The sequence below is a fragment of the Monodelphis domestica genome, chromosome 8 (assembly GCF_027887165.1).
Source record: "Monodelphis domestica isolate mMonDom1 chromosome 8, mMonDom1.pri, whole genome shotgun sequence".
Taxonomy (NCBI): Eukaryota; Metazoa; Chordata; class Mammalia; order Didelphimorphia; family Didelphidae; genus Monodelphis; species Monodelphis domestica.
The window spans coordinates 202,531,483-202,552,171 of record NC_077234.1 but is presented as its reverse complement, the minus strand read 5'-3'; the positions used below and the strand labels follow the sequence as shown (position 1 = coordinate 202,552,171).

The window sequence follows — 20,689 nt, the reverse complement described above, 5'->3', positions numbered from 1 at the left end:
TGATGCAATCTGAAGTGAAAAGAACTGGGAGATCATTATGTACAGTTACAATGTTATAATGCTGAACTCAACTGTGAAAGACTGGCTACTCTCATCAAGACTATGATCTAAGACAATTCCAAAGGACTCATGATGTCCAGAGAGACAATTTCTGTGCAGAAATTTCAGTATAATTTTTTCACTTTATTTTTCTTGCTTTAAAAAATATGACTAATATAGAAATATGTTTGGAGTGATTTCACACCTATAATTGTTATATTGTTTGACTTTTCAAAGGGTAAAGGAGGGAAAGGATTTGGAACAAAAATTTTTTTAAAAGTTACAAAATAAACATTTTTTAAAATTAAAAAAAAAAAGAACTTAACAGTCTTCCAGCCAGGAAAAACCTAAATATTGATAAATGAGTAGTAATAATTTCATTCTATATTTGTATATGAGAACAATGACAACACATTAATTTCAGTTTTATATTATGTCTTAAGCATGCCTGGCAAGTAATTAGTACTGTCTTTTGATATTTTCATTGGTTTTCTATCTTTCAAATTGGATTTTTTTCAGCAATAAAGTGGAGGAATAATTTGTGAGCATTATCTTTCATAGAAATTTTCTTTGCAAACTCTATCTTGCTGTTTGTTTGTTTGTTTTTTCCAGACTTTGAAAAGATTGCCCCAAGATGGGATTCTCTCTTAGTAAATCTGCTACTCAAGTATCGGCTATACACAGTGATTCAAAAGTAGAGGATCATTTAATCCAAAGGACTGAAAAAAACAGGTTAAGCCCAGTGACTCAGTTATTTCAAAATACCAGAAAAATAAGATTAGAAGATACAATTCGAGGAGAAAACTTTACAGGCAATGAAGAGAATGGCAGAGAATCTCGTTCGGGAAAAGAACTGGGTCCTGTGACATATGTTAAAGAAAGAGATGGACTAGAAATGATAGATGTAGAATGAGGCTATTTCTACATTATTGACAAACATGCCCCTTTGGCTAATTGGTGAGTCAAATGTGCTTAACTTTATTTGGTAAACTTATAAAAAACAGAGTTATACTACTTCTTTGTTACATCACTTTTTAGTTACAAATAGATGACTAAAAAGCCTCTTTGAGGAAAAAGCCTTCCACTAGTCTACCAGATAAATCTATAGTCCTATATCCTGCCTTTGTAAATGACTGGGATGAGCAGTAGTGGTGTTTAGCTATGTAAGACTAGTTCGAACTTAACATTTACTATTTTAACATCTAGTTGACGCCATCTTTTTCTCTTTCGTGACTCTTGATTATGAAAATGTTATTTTATAGTCATTTTAGTAAATTATTAGGTTAATTATGGATCTGTTTTGTCTTTATTACCAAAAAAAAGTTTAGATAGTTTCTGGGTAGCAAACACCCAACTAGGCAAATATACTTGATAGATTAAAAAAATATAATATGCCTTCAGGGTTTTGTACAATTTTAAATAGTTTGCCCATGTACAGATTTGAGTCTATGAGCTTTGTAATTTTATGTTTGTTTCCTTACCATTCTCAAATACTGAAGGATGGGAGTAAAGAAAGTTTATAAGCTCCCCCAAATGGAGGTGATCTCCACAAATTACTTGTAATCTTTGGAGTCCTTTAATTAAATCTCCTCTTGAAGGTGATTCTTTTATGTTTAATTCATTGAACAATTAATTTTTTAAATTTTCAGGTGATACAGTCTAAGTATTAAAATATTAAAATTTTACCTAATGAGGTACTGCCATTTTGTACCATCAATATGTAGTGCTTAGATATAAGAAATACTTTCAAGTGTAAAACAAAACAAAACAAAAAATGCTTTATTTTATATACCAGTCATTGCAGTAGCTTAGCTACAGGAGTATTGGGTCAAGTAATATTAGGTCACACCAGAACAATTTGTTTCAGATAAGGAATGCTTTATTGATGTTATTTTACTTATATATTGCATATATTATGATGGAGAGCAACTATTTAAAATATCTAGGTAATAGTTTGCCCATGAAAAATTTTTTAAAAATCACTGTTTGCTTGTGTGGTAAAAAATACTAGTGCTCACAAAGCATAAAAAGTTAAACCACAAAGGAAAGGTGTAAATGAGGCATAATCAATGGTTTTCAGCTGGTTATTAAACAGAGTAAAAAGTTATAAAAGAATCATGCTAAAAATAACATAAGATAACAGTTAGATCCTTTGTCGAGTTTCAAAGATAATTCTATGTAAAACTTCAGTGGTAAACTTTAAGAAAATGGTTTAACTTAATTAAGAAAAATCTTTAGCTCTCCTGAGTTCATTGAAATGTAATTTTGAACGTACTATTTATTTTAGGAAGGGGAGAAATTATTAAAATTTTGGGATTTATGAAAGGCCCCTTAGGGATAATCCAAGTCCAACCTTCTCAAGTAATAGAAATGACTTGCCTAAGGCCATACATACAGTTAATGGACAATGAATCTAATCCACAAGAGGAGGAGAGTAGGCTGAAGTGTCATAATGATCTTTTTGATCACTTTTTAATCACTTACTGTAGTCCTTGTTCTATTAATGGTCTTTGACTACAAGAAGCAGAATACTATAGGTCTTCAAAAAATTAAAAAAGTGTAACACTCTGAGTGCAATGAAAAGGTGTGTGGTTAGTGTGAGTAGGCAACAACACCTAATAATAAATTACCAAAAATTTTAAGTAAAGAAGCAAAGAAGGGAAAACAAAGCAAAAGAGCCTGTAATATAAGCAGTGGAAAAGACAAATCACATCAAAGAACTAGAATTTGAATGGCAAAGGAATGTGATTTCCTACATGAATACTTCATTGTTGTTGTTTATTGTTCAGTTGTTTTCTACTCTTCCTGACCCCATTTGGAGTTTTCTTGGCATAAGATATTAGAATAGTTTACCATTTCCTTTTCCAGCTCAGTTTACAGCTTAGGAAACTGAGGTACACAGGCCTAAGTGAATGTCACCCAGCTAGTAAGTGTCAGGAGGCCAGATTTGAACTCAAGAAGGTGTTTCCCTGATGATAGTTCCTGCACTCAATCCACTACCTCCTCGCTGCCCCCTACTCCATTGAGCACAGTGAAAATGGCCTAGAGAAATCTGCAGTTGCCCCAGTCAGATTTGAGATGGAGCATCAGAGCAACAGAAGGAATTCTTCCACTGAAACAATTATAGGGAAGACTAAGAGAACAAAAGGTTTGACTCCACACATAACATTTATATCCTTAATTTAACAACAAAAGTAAAGGAAGGAGGATGGAAAAGTGGAATTCTTTGATTATGGTTATAAATATTGAATGAGCAAGGAGTAGCGAGAGTGGGTAGTAAAGAAAAAAAGCTACAAAATTAATTAATTCAATTTAGAAATGATTATCACAGAGGGCATATGTTGGGGCGTTTGGGAGGTTGTAAGCACACACAGAAAACTAGAGTTAAACTGGGATGGGTGAGTGTCATCAGATCTTAAATTGGATTATCATTCTATAGTGACTTCCAGTGACTTTCCCAAGATCAGCAGTCAAGGCTCAGGCTAGGTCTTCTGATTTTAAATCAGAAATCTTTCAGTTAAATCAAGCTATTAGGTTGTAAACTACTTGAGAAGTGAGTTGGTATTATAGTTAACCTTTTATCCTTACATCTAACACAATGCTTTTGATACTAATCAATTGATATTTAATAAAACACCTGGCATTACTATGCTAAGAATAGTTATGAAGGTAGAACACAGAAGTTGCTCTCAATTTTATAATATGGGAGAGTAGATAAATAGAAATACATATGTGTACATATAATATACACATACATATGTATATTATGTTTATTTCATAGAAAGTAAAATATTTTCTTAGTTAGGCAAGATCCAAGTAAAGTATTATGAAATATTTTATTTTTTTTCAGAGTTTCGATAACTTTTATCAAATTGTGTTAATTCTTTAGTTTTTTTTTCTTTTTATGAAGAATACATTTGATGCATTCGTAGGGTTTTTTTTAAAATTTTATTTAATTAGTCAATTTAGAATATTTCCCTTGGTTACAAGAATCATGTTCTTTCCCTCCCCTCCCCCCCCATTATGAAATATTTTAGAGGGACAAATCAGCCCTCTTGTGATCAGGGTGAGGGGAAAGAGAAGAGGTCAATGAATAGTCTCTAGAAGTAAGTTGAGATTTGTGGTAGGCAAGAATGTTCTTGAGTCTCTAAAGCAGGAGATGGCAAGATCGGAATAGAGAGCAATTGCACATTTCAGTTAGACTATAAGAGAATAGGTTGGAGCCAGATTCTGGAAGTTCTTGATTTGAGGCTCAGTAGTTTACATTTTATTTAGAAAGCAATTAAAGTCAATAGAGGTTTTGATGGAAAAAAAAAGGATCAGAGTGGTATATAAGGGCTCTTCCTAGAGTAATAAAGATAGGTAGTACTTAGTAGATTAGAGGAAGACTGATTAGAAGGCTATTAAATAGTCTAAATAAGGTTAATATTACAGCAAGGAAGAATTGACAGGAATGGCAACTCATTAGATGTGAGAGAGTCATAATTTTAAGATTGTGAACCTATGTGGCTGTAAGGATGGTGATGCAGTCAATCAGTCAAAACTTATTAAGTGCCTACTATGTGCCAGGCTACATTGGATATAACTAGTAGGCAATTGGAAATTTGAAACTAGATATCTGGGGAGAGACTAGATTTGAGAGTTAGTGCCTAAACAGGATCATTAAGACTGTGGGATTAGATGAAATTGACTGTAGAAAGAGCAGAAAAGGTCAACTGTACCCTTGAGGGTCTATTTTATCTTGGGGATGGGAAGTGGGAAGCTAACTGGTTAGATAAGCCATGGGAAAAGTCGGTACAAGAAGAATAAGAAATGCTGCACAGAGCTCAAAGAGGCTCAGAATAACAACAAAAACCCCCATTGATTTAAAAGGATAACATTAGAGATCTTGAAGAGAACTATTTTAGTAGCTTGTTAGGGATACATATTACATTCCAAGGAGTTGAATAGGGAAGTGAAGGCAGGAAAAATTGCCTAAAAATTTGTTAGTAAAGGGGAAGGAAAGGTCATGAATGGATGAAGAAGCATTAAGAGCTTATTGTGTACAAAACACTGTGCTAAATGATAGGTAAAAAAAGGAGCAAAATGACCTAGTCCCTACTTTCAAGGAGCTCACTTTCTAATTGGGAGACACACATATGGTTCAGCTGCAAATTCCATGGAAATGCTCTGTGGCCATCCTTAGGGTGCAGTGGTAAAGCAGATGGTAATACATTTTCTTTAATTTTCTTTAATATAATTTCCACTGATAAAATCATACTTCTATTACTAAAGTATTTGACAGTACCAAGCACTTTAGTGATGAGAACTTCATTTTCCTGGTTTTCAGAGCCTAGAGCATCTACATGTGCTCTGTTGCAACTTCTCAAAAGATTTCCTGGCTGGTGGTTTCAGGGCCTGGCCTGCAATCAAGGCCTATAATCTAAGGAGCGCTGCTCTTCCGGGAGCTCTTGGTCTCTGGGTCCCAGGCCATCCAGGTCTGAGAAGTTGTGATTGCTGAGTTGGTGGAAGTTGGCCTTGTTCCCTATTGTCTCACCCTCAAGACGCCTTGCTATTTTAACTAGGCTGGCCTGTCTGCCATGTGGGTGGCAATTGAAAATATAAGGGACAAAGGATAAGATAGTGTTAGGAGAAGTAGAACCTATTCATAGATTTATGGGAAAAAGCCTAGGAAAACTCCTTTGGAGTTTTAATTTTTCCTATTCTAGATACAGTTTTCTCCATTGGAGTTATCCAAGAGGAAATGACTGAAGAGCAAAGTTAGTATTGAGAGAGATTGCAGGAAACCAAGAGTACAGACCGGAGGAATTAACTTTGGTAGGAAAGGGCTACCTCTGTCTTTGAGGCTGCCAGATTGGTTATTTTCATTTGGACATCCAGTGCCCAGTTTAGTTTAAATGGAATACGTTTGTTTTTCTTCAGCATCATTTTTCTTCCTCTATACTAGGCTGGCCACATTGGGTTGAGGTCTGTCACATCAGGTAGCTGGCAAAAGATTGAGTAGAGGGTTCAAAGGAATTTCACTCTATAATTTTCATTATTTTTCCTAGAAAAGGTAGCTATAAGAGAGGCCCCTGGGGCATAGTGAATGGAAACCTGGATTAGGAGCTCCAGAAGACTTGGGTTCAAGGGACCTTTCTCAAGCAGTGGCTGGATCCTGGGCAAGTCACTTAACCATTCAGTGCCCTCAGGCTACTCTCAGAGCACCTCAGATCTGCATAGGGAGATTCCAGCTCCCAATACCGTTACTTTTTATAACATATTGCAAATCCTGGTGACTTATTTTTGCCTAAATCTTAGAGCCACGCTCCAATAGAGTTAGAGGGAGTCCTTGAGACCTCACTTGCCTAAGGTCACAAGAGCCAGTTGGCAGCCGTGGGATTTTTAATTCAGTTTAGGTCGGCCTCAAACGTGGCCTTCATTCCAACAGGTAGAGATTCTGAACCATCTTGGGGTCCCACTCCCCAGAATAACGGTGTTTTAAACGCATGAAATAAACTACATTGGATGACAAAGGAAATAAAGTCTATTGGAAGTTATCAAAGTATTTTCAAGCGTCCCCAGATCCCAAGCCAAGGAAATTCCAGCAGTAGTGAGAACTATTGAAGCCTAAGGCCCCGTAGCCCTAGGAATAGGCTGAGCCAGACCCAGAGATCCTTAGAGGTTCGGAAAACTGCATCTTCGGTCCTTTACGCCGAGGTTTCTAACTCTAGACAATACGGAGAGAACCGCTTCTGGGCGAGAGGAAGCAGGAGGGGTGGGGTCTCAGGAGGTAGTCGGGGAGCGGGGACGAGCGCGCATGCGCATGCCCAAGTGGCGGACACATATAACCCCTTTCGGAACCAGACGATTTCCTCCCACGCTTCCGCTATTCCCACCGGAGCTCACGTTGTAGAGCAAGCGCCGCCGGAAGTAGCGGGTGGATCATAACCGGACTTTTAAAAATCTAGGTACTAACTTTTTCCGTTTTAATAGCCTTCTGCCCCTTTGAAGCACCTCTTGTGAGCCCCCGGGCACAAGACCTGCCCAGTTAAGCCGCTTACTCGGGACCCTTAGGCAGAGGGCGGGGCGTGGGGACCCGGCCCCGAGTTAGAATCTACCGAAAATCCAATGGAGGTAAAAATGGATTGAATGTCAGAATAATTGGCAAAGGAGCTAAGAACGCAAGTCCTTTGTTTTCGGGCCTTGTCCTGGGATCCCCAGTACCAGCACAGTTCAGACCCTATATTAATAGTAGTTGTTTGTTCGATTGGCGGAACCCAAAGGTCCCCCTCATGTAGGGGACTACGCGGCTTGCCTAATCACCGATTAAAGGAGTGAGACTATAGTGACCTGGCAGTCACCAGTCATTGAACTATTGGAATATCATTCTGAGACTGGAGAGGTCTTGACTGTAGCCAGTTTTTTAAGGGTAGTAATTAGTCTACTTTATCTCGAGCCTCCTCTTTTCACTTAGTTATATACAGTTTAGTTATAATGGAATTTTTAGATTTTTAGTAAGGGCCAAAATTATTTGGAGTGGCATTGAATAGGTAAAAAGTAGATAATTTGATACAAGCACCTATCGTGTACACATTACATAAAGCCTCTTGATGTTTTAAGTTAGGTATTAGATTGAAGGATTGGAATAGAATCGCTCATTTAGAGTTGTAGTTAAAATTAATCACAACCAATAATTTCAGTATCTTGCCATTCAACCTTTCTTTAGCACTATTAGCAAATGCATTGTATAAACTCAAAGGAAATATTATTCCTGTACTACCCACCCTGTCATTTGGTACAGTTCTTCATGAATTTCTCTTTACTGTGGTCCATAGGTTAATGCCTACTCATTTTATTTTCCAGAAAAATATGCTAAAAATCTACTGCCAAGAAATGTGTGTACATCCCAAATTAAAATTACTTTCGGAGTCATTACTCTAAATAGCCGAGAGGCTCACTGCAAGTGGAGTTTCATCTCCTTTTCTTTATTCTGTTTTTGTGAGAGTACCTGAGGTTAATGATAAGATTAAAATCTGTCAAAAGAAACATGGCTGGGATATTCAGTAAACTAGATAAATAGTTCCTACATGATCAAGAGTTGACCCGTATTAGTTAACTTTTCTTTCTTTACACTTTTTTTAAAAACTTAAGTTTTTTTCTTGTGAATTTAACCATGAACATTTAATCAACAAAGAACAAGAAAGACTGAATAAGAAGTTAACTTTTATTACATTGCAGTATTCATTTTAAGTAGCATATTTAAATAAAATTTAACAAGGTAATAACAAAACTGCTCTATTTCCTCCATTTTTAAAAGCATGCTGATTCCATTCTCTATGAAGAACTGCTTCCAGTCACTTTACAGCCTCAAGATCCCAACAGCTGGCTACAAAAACATAGCAAAAGGTGGACTTATTTTACAATCAGCCTCTAACAATATTTACCAAAATCTGGCAGTAGAAGACTGGATCCATGACCATATGAACTTAGAAAGCAAGCCTATTCTTTTCCTTTGGAGAAACTCCCCTACTGTTGTAATTGGCAGGCATCAGAATCCCTGGCAGGAATGTAATCTAAATATAATGAGAGAAAAGGGCATAAAATTGGCTCGGAGAAGGAGTGGAGGAGGAACAGTGTACCATGATATGGGCAATATCAACTTGACTTTCTTCACAATTAAGTCAAAGTACAATAGGATGGAAAATCTGAAACTGATTATTAGGGCTCTGAATGCTGTCCAACCACAGCTGGATGTACAAGCTACTGACAGATTAGACCTCTTATTAGACGGACAGTTTAAAATCTCAGGAACAGCATCTAAGATTGGACGGGTTGCTGCCTATCACCATTGTACATTACTGTGTAATACAGATTGGATTTCTTTATCTTCTGTGCTGAAGAGTCCTTACCAGGGAATTAAGAGTAATGCTACTCCTAGTGTACCTTCGTTGGTGAAAAATCTTTTGGAAAATGACGACACTTTAACTTGTGAGGTTTTGATGGAATCTGTTGCTGCAGAATATGCTGCTTATCATAAGATCGAGAACAACATTATCCTAATAAGTCCAACAGATGAGACAGTGTTCCCAGGGATAAATAAAAAAGCAGAAGAACTGCAAACTTGGGAATGGATATATGGAAAAACACCAAAGTTTAGTATAAATACTTCTTTTAACTTAAGTGAACAATCATATTCTGAAATAAAAGTATATGTAGATATAAAAAATGGAAGAATTGAAGACTGTAAAATTGATGCACCTGATCATTCGTTACCACTGGAAATGCTTGACAAACTAAGCACAAGCTTTATTGGCAATAAATTTTGTCAGAGTGAAACCTCAGTGTTAATAAATGCATTGCTTAGAACATGCCCAAAAGACTATGAACTAAACACCAAATGGCATCTTCTTTGTCAAAAAGTTAAGTCAATAATGTGATTCAAGATGAATCTCTTTCTAATGATGACAATTTTTAGTGAAGTAAAATTTAATAATATATACTCTCGTACATGTCTCTTAAAAAATTCCATTTTTTTAACAGAAAGAGATTAGTAAATTAGTAAAGTTCAAATTTTAGTTCCTCTCTGCTTTTACTTAAGACTGTACCCCTTAAGGCAAATAAGAGCTATCCTGGGTAACATTGTAAACCAATGATGTGGCTAAAGAAGAAACAATGTCAGTCATATTAAATTATGTTAATAAAACAAAACATCCAAATCAGCAGAAATATAAATTAGATTTATTGTTATATTTTCAAATGACAGGAATGGTTATTGTATAAAAAGTGTTTTAAAATTCACTATTTAAATTATAAACTTTTAAGACGAGGTTAAAAAAAAGGTTGGAGACAGTCATATTTTCTTTGTGTGCCTAGTATGAAAAATGTCCACTGTTGTTTCATGACATGGTCTCAAATCAAAATCACAATACCCAAGTGCAAAACGCCCCTAAGGAGAAAAAGAGAATTTATTATTAATGACATAGAATTGTGTTACTCATTAATAAGATAAGGCTATGTCCTACCTGTGGTTTCTTAAAATAATCAAGGCCCCTTCCAATCTTTATCATCCATCCATTGTTGAATCTGTTGAAATTAGAAAGTTAACTGTATAAACACAAAGTTTAATGACAAATTTTAAAGATAGGCAAAGTGCTAACACAATTTCCTCTAGCCAAGGGAAATTTCTTACTTGATAAAGTGTATGATAGTGGAAGAAACACCAGGTTTAATCTTGGGTTGTGTCTATATAAAGGGACAAACTGCAAAAAAAATGAGTTGATTGAATGAGCTGGCAAATAAAACAGTTTAGCTGACTGAACCACTGAATCAATTTTTCATTGGAGATACATTAAGGGCAACTTAATTCTTCTGACAACTTAAAAACATCAACTATAATCTTTTATATGTTATGTGAGCGTGATCTGTGGGTGAGATCAGTTTTTTCTCTATGGTCCCTGAGCCACCAATTTTTATCTTACCCAGTATTCTTCTAGCACTTTAGTATATTATACCATGGCCCCCTCAAAAGCTAGTCTAATACATTTGGAGTCTATTAATGAGATCAGTCCCTTTCTATACAAACAGAAGGTTATCTTACAACTTATCACCCAGGAAAAAAGGTTATGGTTCCTCCAAAAGACTTCATGATTCATATTTGAATGGGTCCAAGCTAGGAAAAAGGTGAAACTATCAGTCAGCTAACTATCAATCACTCCAAGGTGAGTTAATAACATTTCTGTGATAAGATGTTGAGCTGTGGTTATTAGAACAACAGTCTGTCTGCTTGTTAAGCAGATATTTGATTTAAAGGAGGGGAAATGGTTTAGGAACCTGAAAATAGTATTTTTTTGAAAATACTACTGTTGGAAGCAGTAATCTCCATGGAGTAAGAGCCAGGCCTAGAGATGGGAGGTCCTGGGTTCCAACCTGGGCTCAGACACTTTTAGCTCTGTGACCCTGGGCAGTCACCTAACACCCATTGCTTAGCCCTCACCTTCCTCTGCTTGGAACCAATACACATAGATTCTAAGAGGAAAAGTAAGGGCTTAAAAGAAAATGTCTAATGTTATATGACCCAGACTTCTTGATCTTTAAAAACTTAACAATCCAAACTCATTTAGCACTTTAAAAGTTAAGGAATTTGGTTCATAAAGATATCTAAGTCAGGGGGCAGCTGGGTAGCTCAGTGGATTGAGAGCTAGCCCTAGAGACGGGAGGTCCTAGGTTCAAATCTGACCTCAGACGCTTCCCAGCTGTGTGACCCTGGGCAAATCACTTAACCCCCATTGCCTAGCTCTTCTGCCTTGGAGCCAATACACAGTGTTGATTCCAAGATGGAAGGCAAGGGTTTAAAAAAATAAAATTAAATTAAAAAAAAAATCAAATCTGGCCTCAGAAACTTCCCAGCTGTGTGACCCTGGGCAAGTCACTTGACCCCCATTGCCCAGCCCTTACCACTCTTCTGCCTTGGAGCCAATACACAGTATTGACTCCAAGACGGAAGGTAAGGGTATAAAAAAAAAAAAGATATCTAAGTCAGAACTATTTTCCTGTCACATGGGAAGTATGGCATACTTAAAGCTGAAGTATGAAATTATCACAATCATATCACTATAATAATATACTGTGAAATGGGGAAAACAGGCCTTTGAATAAGTATATAGGGATGCAGCTTGTCCCATTAGGAAACATAAATTAATATATCATGATATGTAATAACATTTCCTTTTTTTGAAAGCAAAAGTACAGTAAAACTTAGTTATGTTTAAATTTGTAATCATTAAACCTAAAGATTATATTCAGTATCAAATTATGCAAAAATTAGTAAAAAAGGAAAGGAGTTTCTCAAATTTTCTTATGTGAATTATACAAATGGCTTAAAGATAAAAAAGTAGAACACCAACCTAATTTCTCGATCATGGATTGAAGAAGAGAATTCTATTTCCAGTTCTATTCCATGCTTACAAAGTGATTCTCTTATTTCTTCCAGGCCACTGATCTGCTGACCTTTCCCAATGCCCTATTAATGGCAAAGATAGATTAATTACTTTTTTGCCATATATTATTTCTTTTCTCCAATTTTGCCTTTGTATATCACAGGTGACTCAAATGCAGTTTTATTAGTTCAATGCTTAAAAAAACAAGGGAATAGGATGTATTAAGGAACAGTCATATAGTATTTTAATAATTTCCCTTTCCAATGTTAACAAGAATTCAACTGTGTTTATACAGTTTAGTAACACTAGTCATTCAAATGGAAATGAAAGAGTGTAGAACTTGGAGTTAGGAAACCTTTCTTTGAGCCCATCCAAGTAAGGCACTTACTGGCCATGAAACACTAAGCAACTCACTTAACCTCTCTACGCTCCAAATTCTTCATCATAAAACTGGCAATAATAATGGCAACTAACTCCCAGGCTTGTTATAAGAATACCTTAAGTACAGTGAGTTACAAACCTTAAATGTATGCTATTATTCCATCTTACCCAACTAATTAATATAAAAGTAATCAGAAACAGAATTTCTTGAAATTTGCTTTTTTGCTGGTCAATCCTGTCATATAAACTCATTCCTAAAGAAACTAGCATAATGGAACATAGTGTTTGAAAGAATACTGAGTTAAGAATCACATGACAGATTCTAGATGGAAATCTGCCACTGAGGACCAATGGGTTCCATATCCTCTCTGGGGCTCTGCTTTCTTCATGTGTAAAGTGAGGGGGTTGGACTAGGTTATTCTTAAGATGCCCTCCTGCTTTGGAAATCTATTCCATTTTACACCTAACATTTGATATTTATTTGCTTGATTGTGCTTTTTTTTTTATGATTGGTGAAACAGTGAAACAAGGAACAGGGAATCTTAATATATTCAAATACTTACTTCATCCATAGAAGTAAGAAGATGAATAGTTTTCACTTTACATGGCAGTTTAACAAGCATCTCACAGAATCGAAGAAAGTTGTATAGCTAAAAGATGACAAAAAATCATTCTAACCAGCAAAACAAATATTAATACATTTTAAAATTTAAGTTGTATTTCACTTGCCTGGTGAGTGTGTCTAATATAAGGATCTTCTATCCATACTTCAGTAACAGCTGCATTAAGGTATTGTTGAAAAAGTGACTCATAACTAAAACCTGTTGCATTCTCTTCTATTTTAATTTGCTTGTGGTATTTTCCATCTGACAAAACACATTAAATTCAATAAACATTTTAAGTATCTTGTGCATGTAAAGCACTTTGCTAGCTGTTAGTGGGGGAAATAACAGAATTTAGATAAAACAAAATTCCAATGCTTATGGAGTTTATAATCTAGTAGGAAGGCAGGCAGACAGACACATTCTACTTCAGGATTGCAAGAATCAGTGATTTTACTGGTATGGCCACTCCTCCCATTAATATAGATCACTACCTTTTGACATTTTAGCAGATGGTCTTGGTGAACTACTGTGGCCAAAAAATTAATCACTGAGGTCAAAATGATGCTCATAAGTCCAGTGCAACAAATGTATAAGTATTTTATATAAGACAAAACATAAGCACTTAAGAGAAATGCAGTCAAAGTGGTACATGTAGGTGAGGGAAGAACAGGAAGGTTTTCTTGAGGAGGTACCATTTGAGTTGGTGTGCATTTCAGGGATAAGGGACACATGGGTTGTGTTCTGGGACAGGAAAGCACAATGCATTTAAGAGACACTCTCAGCCAGTTGTGCAGTTTTCCTGGAGTATAGTTTCTGTGGAGAGTAACAATATAATGCCAGAAAAGCTGCAGTGGTACCAGCTGAGGTTAAAGAGTTGGAATTTGACTTGAGAGGCAATAAGGAGTCATTGAAAGCTTCTAGATAGGATGATTGGGCTAGATTTATGCTCAAGATAGGTGTCATGCAGGGGTATGAAGGACAGTTTGAAATGGGAAGAGCTGCAGGTAGGCAGTCCTTTGTGGGAGCTATTGTAATAGCTGGGGTGGGGGGCTGATAATTAAAACTCAAGAGCATCAGTGAGCTAGCAGTAGAATTAACAAGATTGGGTAACAGAAAAGCAAAGGAGAGGTTAAATAGCTGGTAACAATAAAAAAAGGTGAAATTAAGAAAAAGACTAGGTTTTCATGGAAAAGATCACTTTAGACATACTGCTCTTGGAGTTTAAGATACAACTGGTAACAGCCAACTGGAAGTACCCTCTAGGTAGTTAATAATGTAAGTCTGAAGCTTAAACCAGAGCAGGGCAGAGTAGGGACTATAGATTTCGGAGTTATCGGGATGGGAAGCTAGGAAATGCAAATAACAAGCAGAGAAAAAAAACAATAACCAAATAATAGGACCTTGGAGGCTACTCACCATATAAAGAAAAAAGCTATGGAAGAATAGAGAAGAACCCGAGTGCCATGTTTCAAAAGCCAAGGAAAAGTAAAATATCCATGAGGAGGCGATAATTCAGTGTCAAATACTGGAAAAAGATCAAGGAGAATGAAGACCCCAAAAAAACTTCACTGAATTGGCAATCAGGAGGCAATTTCCTTATTTTAAGAGTTTAGTTTTAATGAAGTGGTAGGAACAAAAGCCAGCTTGCAAGGGGATTGAGGAGGTGAGTGGTGAGGAAGTAGAGGCATTGAGTTTAAATAAATTTAAAAAACTCTTAACTATGAAAAGGAAGAAAAAATTATAATGGTGCCAGGGAGAGCCTAGAAAGGTCAAGGCAAAGGATTAGGTAGACCAGGAGAAATAACTAAATTGTTTAACTGATGGATTACAAACACTCTTTTGATATTGAAAATACTGAATACTCTTACATATAAATTAATCAATACCAGCACAAGGTGGATATCTACAAGATTCAAATATTCAAGATAAATTCTCAGGAGCTTTCCCCATCTGGACTCTACAAGTTGTCTGATAATTTCCTGCTATCATCTTTTGTTGACTTAGCAGAAATGTAATTCCTATTATATCCTAGTTGTTCTCTTTAGATGTTAATTCTTACTAGTTCTGCAACTTTAGACATGGATGGAGTATGATATACTTAATGCAGTATTTTATGTTGCTTTTCAAGTCTGCTTTACGGCCTATAAAAAGTTGATTTAAACCAGAGAAAATCCAGATAGATAGCCTTGGAGTCACAGCAACCTCTCCTCCTTGATCTACTGACTCACTTTAATTGTTCCTATTAATTTCAGTCTGTTTCATTTTTGTCATGATATCCCCAACACCTTAGTAAAGTGCCCAAGATATAGTAAGTACTTGATAAATGTTTATTGAGGGGGTAGCTAGGTGGCTCAGTGGAATGACAGCCAGGCCCAGAGATAGGAGGTTCTGGGTTCAAATTTGGCCTCAGACACTTCCTAGTTGTGTGACCCTGAGCAAGTCACTTAACCCCCACTGTGTAGCCTTTACCACTCTTCTGCCTTGGAACCAATACACGGTATTGATTTCAAGATGGAAGGTAAGGGCTTTAAAATAAATAAATAAATGAATGTTTATTGAATAAGACTTTTTTTTTTTAAAGCACCACAATATAGTCAGTCCCCAATTTTAAAAAAGGCGCTGTTCTATAATAGTTTGTCACATTGGAGTGTATGTAGAGTATATTTCAGAATACATTTTCCCACAGAAATCATATTATAAATGAGTTAAGATTTCTAGGCCAGTATAGCCCTTCAAAATTATTTAGCACACAGGTTATTTATGTAAGATATTAACTGTTCTCAATAATTAATAGATTATTAGCAATCTCCATAATAAATTTTTAATGGAAAAATGCAGTCTTAACTACAATTGTAATTGCTATAGCTGGTTAATAAAAGCTCTAGAACTAAGAATTTGGGTTTCAGCAGGAAAGGTGGAGACAGTCCACCATGAATCCATCATAAAGCATCACCATGAGGAAGGAGACACATTTGAATTACTTCCGGTACAATGGGAAAATAGTTAAGAGATACTGCTGGATAGGTAGGGTAGTGCTACAGTAAAAAAGCAAGGGTATTTGGACTTTGTAAACAGTAAGGAGAATTTTAAGATTTTTGAGCAGTGGTCTAATATAACCCTAATTGGTGAAAAGATTAAGGGGTGCAGAAGAAAAGGTCAGAGGAAGTTTATTAACAGGCAACAATAATAGCTCACATGTGTAACATTTAATGATTTGCAAAGTACTTTACTAAAGGAGGGAGATAAAGAAAAAAATATTCAGTTCAGTTATTAACATTAAGGAACTAAGAAATCTCTAAGGCTGTAATAAAAACTTAGGTATTCTAATTGTACTGATAATTTAATAAAGGACAATATACCAAAATACATAACACTGATGTATATATAAAACAGTCCTATGGAGGGAGGAGGATTGCAGTACATTTTACTAAGTCCCACAACAAAATCTTTCCCAAAAAATGGAGGACTTATCATATAGGGTTATACTGTTTGCTTTTTATAGCTGGATTTTGAAAATATATTTCTTACCTTCTTTTTCCTGCTCCAAGAACTTCTTTATTTCTTCTGCTCTGTCCATGAAGTCAGAAATTTTTTGTCTCAAGTGACATTTCTTTGCACTGTCTTTGGTGCCTATAATTTTAAAATTATGTATTTTCCAATTTTTTGAGTATTTTCATTTATCATGAACATTATTTCTAATTCTATTCTAATTTCTATTCCCAATAACTTTCTTTTTATCAATATTGTTCATCTTTGCTCATGCAGAGGATAAATACATTAGAGACCGTTTTGACTAAGTAGCATAGGATAATGAAAAAGTACACTACATTTATGAGGGATAACATGTCAAATTGTCTGGGACAAAGAAAGAAATAATGTAAAATAAAGCTAGAAAGTAGTTTGGGGCCAAATTCTAGAGGACCTTAAATCCTAGTTTAGGAGTTTATATTTTATTATCCTCTAGACAATAAAGATTTTTGAGCAGAAGAATGAAATGCTCAGCCCTTTAACTTAAAAAAAAAAAACGTATTTTTTATGAAGCTGAAAGATGGATTGAAAAGAGTTAAGGCTAAAAACAAACAAAAAAGTTAATTAGCAGTTACAATATGACTAGAGGCAAAAGGTAATAAGGGCCTAAGTTAGGATGGTAGCAGTAAGAGGGGGCAGGAACCAGTGTGAGAAATGTGTGTGTGTGGGGGGGATAACAAATCTTGACAATTCTCTGGGGAATTTTTTTGAGGAAGAAAGATCACTCCAAGGTTTCAAACATGGGCAACTGGAAGGATAGTGGTACTTTTTATTGAGATTGTGAAGTAGAGAAAGGTTTGGGAAATGGGAAAATTAATTAATTTGGACAGGTGGAGCAATCTTGAGGACTTATCGTGTGTGTGAATATAGGTACATATAACATATATATGTTGTAATCACCAACCTTGGGGAAGTTGAGATCACCACGACAGGCAGAAAATGATATTGCACAGGACTTTTCTACAGTAATGTAATCGCTATATAAATTGCTGTTCTGGTTCTGCTTACTTCACTCTGTATCAGTTCATAAGTCTTCCCATGTTTCTGTACCTTTTGATATTTCTTAAAATATTCTATTCATTTATCATAGGATAAGAATCATAGGATTGCAGATTTAGATCCAGAAGGACTTTAGTCCAATTCCATTTTTCAGATGAGAAAAGTGCCATTGCTGAAGGTAGTAACAGGTAGGATTTGAACCCAAGTCTTCCAATTTCAAACCCAGGATTCTTTTCATTTTCCTACAGTGCCTTAGAAAAAAGCCCCTAGATATATACCAGATCAGAGCTGTTACTAATATGAAACAGAGTCCTGACCTAGATATAGTGCAGGACTTCCCCTAGTGATGAATGTCACTCACAGCTGTCACCTAGCAGTCTGATAAAAGGCAGCATAACTGTCCCAGGGATAAATTAGAGTCACAAAACAAAGTGCTATGTGTAAACCTCAAAATTTCTTAGACTTATAAATGTTGGAAATTTCACCATTGGGAAATTTCATACTTGAAAAATTTCCTATTGATAGTGGGAACTCTATTGGAATGTGAACCCCATTGGCATGGGAGGTTCCTTCTCCTCCCTTCTTAAGATTACTTTAGGACAGAAACCTTTTGCTGAACAATGGAAAGGACTTTGACCTATGCTTAAGCATAGAACAGGAAGTTCTTTGAGTCATGATTGATTTTAGAATTGATACAATGGAGATACTTGGAATCAATCTCCACCCTATTCAGTCCTAACAGGATTGAGTAAGGGCTGCAGCCTAGATCAAAATTTAATTATTCCAATCTCTACCCTACTCAGGTTAAAAGGATTTAGAAAGGGCTGTAGCAAAGAATCAAAGATTTAATTATTTGAAAATATGACCTTCAACAGACATGTGCAAAGCCAGAGACCTCTGGGCGGTCCTGGGTTAAGCTAGAGCCTCCACTGGCACAGGGAAATTGATGGACAGTGATTGGTAGATGTGAGAACTGAGGGGAGGCAACTTGGATGGTTTCCTTAAGGATAGAGGGGTCTGAAGACTCGAGAGGGTTGAGGAGTTGGTCGAGGTGGTTGCGGTGTGCTCTGAGAAGCTTGAGCTGAAGGAAGCTGAAGGTGGGGGCCCCGGAGACTGTTTCTCCATTTTTGGTCACGTGAGTAATAGGGACTGATCTCCTTTCATTGCCCCAGCTATCTAAGGGCTTGGGCCTTTTGGCCCAGCCTAAACAAAAGGGGTATTTAAGCCCTATTCCCTTCTCTCCCCTTTCTCTCTCCCTCTATCTCTCTATCTCTCTATCTCTAATTCCTTTCTTCCTCCTGTTTGTAATTAAAACTCCATAAAAGGTTGACGGCTGACTTGAGTTTTTCATTTAGGAATTACATAGCTGAATTCCTTGGCGACCTTAAATTAATATATATCAGTCTTTTAAAAGTGATTTCCTTGTCACATATGTGAGATATGAGGAGAATGGCCACTACTACTGGGACTGGGGTTGGGAGTTAGGGCCCAGAAGGGAGATCAGAAAAGGTTTCCCTATAGGAACCTTTGAAGTTTAAAAAGTATGTAGGGATTACACAAGCAAAGAGAAAGCAAGATGTTCAGGCTTCAGAAACTGGATGAAGATCCTGACACTTCAAAGCTAATTTGTGTTTGGGAGGATTTCCCAAATAAACTTGAGAACAGATTGTATGTGGAGGCTATGTGGTATAGTGGATAGTTTACTGGTCTATTATGTATGAGGGGGGAGGTTGCTGTGAGGCTGGAGCTGCAATGTTAAAATGCTTTACAAACTTTATATATAATTTATTATTGTTATAGATTGTGGTAGATACATTATTATTTATGTGAGCCAGCCTGGCCTCTGAGTCAGAAAGACCGGGGTTCATATTCTATTTCTGGCACTAGCTGTGTGACAATATCACTTTAAATATTATACAAATTCTTGAGGTGGTTACATTGTTTTTAATGTGAGTTACTCATACCTTCCCAACTTCTCCATCCCTAAAGCACTTTCCCTAGCCACAAGAAGTATGGGTCAAATGTTTAACTGATTATAAAACAAAACAGACATTCTCTGCTTTCCACGAATATACAATGAATGCAGCAAGGTTTGACTTTTGTATGTGTGAATATGTTAGTAATTATATTATTACATCTTTTTGTCAGTGCTTCTATACCATTCTAGGTAATCAATAAGCATTTATTAATGACCTAATACGTGCCCATCACTACCACTATGCTAGGAATAAAAAGACAAAATCCTGCCCTGAAGTTTACCTTCTAAGAGGGGAGGGGATGTTCAATATATACACAAAGAGCAGAACTAGGAAAGCAATTTATATAATAGCACCATTAAAAGAAAAAGCCTTTGAAAGACTTAAGGTCTTTGATCAAGGCAATGGCCAAGCACAATTCCAAAGGTGTTACCCACTAATGCAGAATAAAACAAGGTTTTAGGTCTGGGCCATCGTGGGAATTTGTTCTACTCGATTGTGACTATTTCTTATAGGAATTTGTGTTGTGTTTTTTTTCCCCCCAGCAAGGAGAGGAAGACAACGACGAGAGATTGAGGGCGGAAAGAGCGAGATCAAGGGAGGCAGGAAGAAAGGAAGAAACGAAAGTTACTGAAATATACACTTTTTTTTTTTTAAATGAACATAAGGCCAGACAGCATCACAGACAACCTGGAGATCTTTAAAAGTTACTGTCTGGATTTCTTGCACATTTTAAAAGAAAGCGAGCTTTACAAAACAGCTCTGCAGTTTGAGGAACGGATTTTCAGAATGCAAACTGTTGTGAGGGACTAGTCTGTTTCTGGTTACTAGTTCCAGCGCTTGACACAATGACCTGCAGGTAGTAGGCTGCTTAATAAACACTTGTTGGTTGACAGAATGATGCATATCAATATGTCCCTCTTATTTTTTTTAAAGAACATTTTTTAAACCACAAATGTACCCAAAACCTAGCTTTTCTCCTTCCCTGACCAATGCCCCAACCCGCGCCTCCCTTTCCTTTATTCACCTTTAAGCAGTTGCAGCAACATATCGATACCCTCCTGATAACACACAAAAGCCTCCTGGTACCGAGAGTCGGAGTCCAATTCCACTGCCCGTTTCAGGAGGGTGCTAGCCGCCACCCCGTGGGGTTGCTGCCCGGAATTCCTCGCTGCCATTCCCCACCAAGGTCCACCTATCTACTCTTCCCTCCCCTGGGAAAGAGCGCGCACGCGCGCGTAGC

At 36.5% G+C, this 20,689-nt stretch overlaps 3 protein-coding genes across 9 annotated transcripts; 2 read left to right on the top strand and 1 right to left on the bottom strand.

Moving 5' to 3' along the window:
* Positions 1 to 673: 673 nt before the first annotated feature.
* On the top strand, positions 674 to 20,351 carry C8H2orf15 (chromosome 8 C2orf15 homolog). Its single transcript, XM_016424858.2, has 2 exons — positions 674 to 996; positions 19,992 to 20,351. The coding sequence occupies exon 1, from the start codon at positions 674 to 676 to the stop codon at positions 950 to 952; it is 279 nt and encodes a 92-aa protein (XP_016280344.1). The 3' UTR covers positions 953 to 996; positions 19,992 to 20,351.
* Positions 6,860 to 9,528, top strand: LIPT1 (lipoyltransferase 1). Its single transcript, XM_001363521.4, has 2 exons — positions 6,860 to 6,989; positions 8,339 to 9,528. The coding sequence occupies exon 2, from the start codon at positions 8,340 to 8,342 to the stop codon at positions 9,456 to 9,458; it is 1,119 nt and encodes a 372-aa protein (XP_001363558.2). The 5' UTR covers positions 6,860 to 6,989; position 8,339; the 3' UTR covers positions 9,459 to 9,528.
* On the bottom strand, positions 8,228 to 20,624 carry MITD1 (microtubule interacting and trafficking domain containing 1). Of its 7 annotated transcripts, none has more exons than XR_471247.3 (8): positions 20,474 to 20,624; positions 16,472 to 16,573; positions 13,068 to 13,204; positions 12,902 to 12,988; positions 11,925 to 12,040; positions 10,619 to 10,690; positions 10,211 to 10,280; positions 9,738 to 10,104 (listed from the first exon to the last, which is right to left on the bottom strand). XR_471247.3 is itself a non-coding variant. In XM_007501113.3 (7 exons), the coding sequence occupies exons 1-7, from the start codon at positions 20,622 to 20,624 to the stop codon at positions 8,381 to 8,383; spliced, it is 681 nt and encodes a 226-aa protein (XP_007501175.1). In that variant the 3' UTR covers positions 8,228 to 8,380. The 7 variants fall into 7 exon arrangements, 5 of the variants coding, with proteins under 5 accessions (XP_007501175.1, XP_007501178.1, XP_001368545.1 ...); XR_008914279.1 differs by lacking the exon at positions 10,619 to 10,690 and having other exon boundaries at positions 9,877 to 9,967; positions 10,044 to 10,104; XM_007501113.3 differs by lacking the exons at positions 10,211 to 10,280; positions 10,619 to 10,690 and adding an exon at positions 8,228 to 8,407 and having other exon boundaries at positions 10,044 to 10,104.
* Between the last annotated feature and the right edge of the window lie 65 nt (positions 20,625 to 20,689).

Excerpts from the sequence above, each read along its gene's own strand:
- C8H2orf15 (XM_016424858.2), top strand. The coding sequence starts at position 674 with ATGGGATTCTCTCTTAGTAAATCTGCTACTCAAGTATCGGCTATACAC.
- LIPT1 (XM_001363521.4), top strand. The coding sequence starts at position 8,340 with ATGCTGATTCCATTCTCTATGAAGAACTGCTTCCAGTCACTTTACAGC.
- MITD1 (XM_001368508.4), bottom strand. The coding sequence starts at position 20,624 with ATGGCAGCGAGGAATTCCGGGCAGCAACCCCACGGGGTGGCGGCTAGC. Across the intron at positions 13,205-16,471 it reads CTTGGAGCAGGAAAAAGAAG|ATGGAAAATACCACAAGCAA; the intron begins GTAAGAAATATA and ends GTGTTTTGTCAG. Across the intron at positions 10,105-11,924 it reads ATCCATGATCGAGAAATTAG|ATTCAACAATGGATGGATGA; the intron begins GTTGGTGTTCTA and ends TAATTTCAACAG.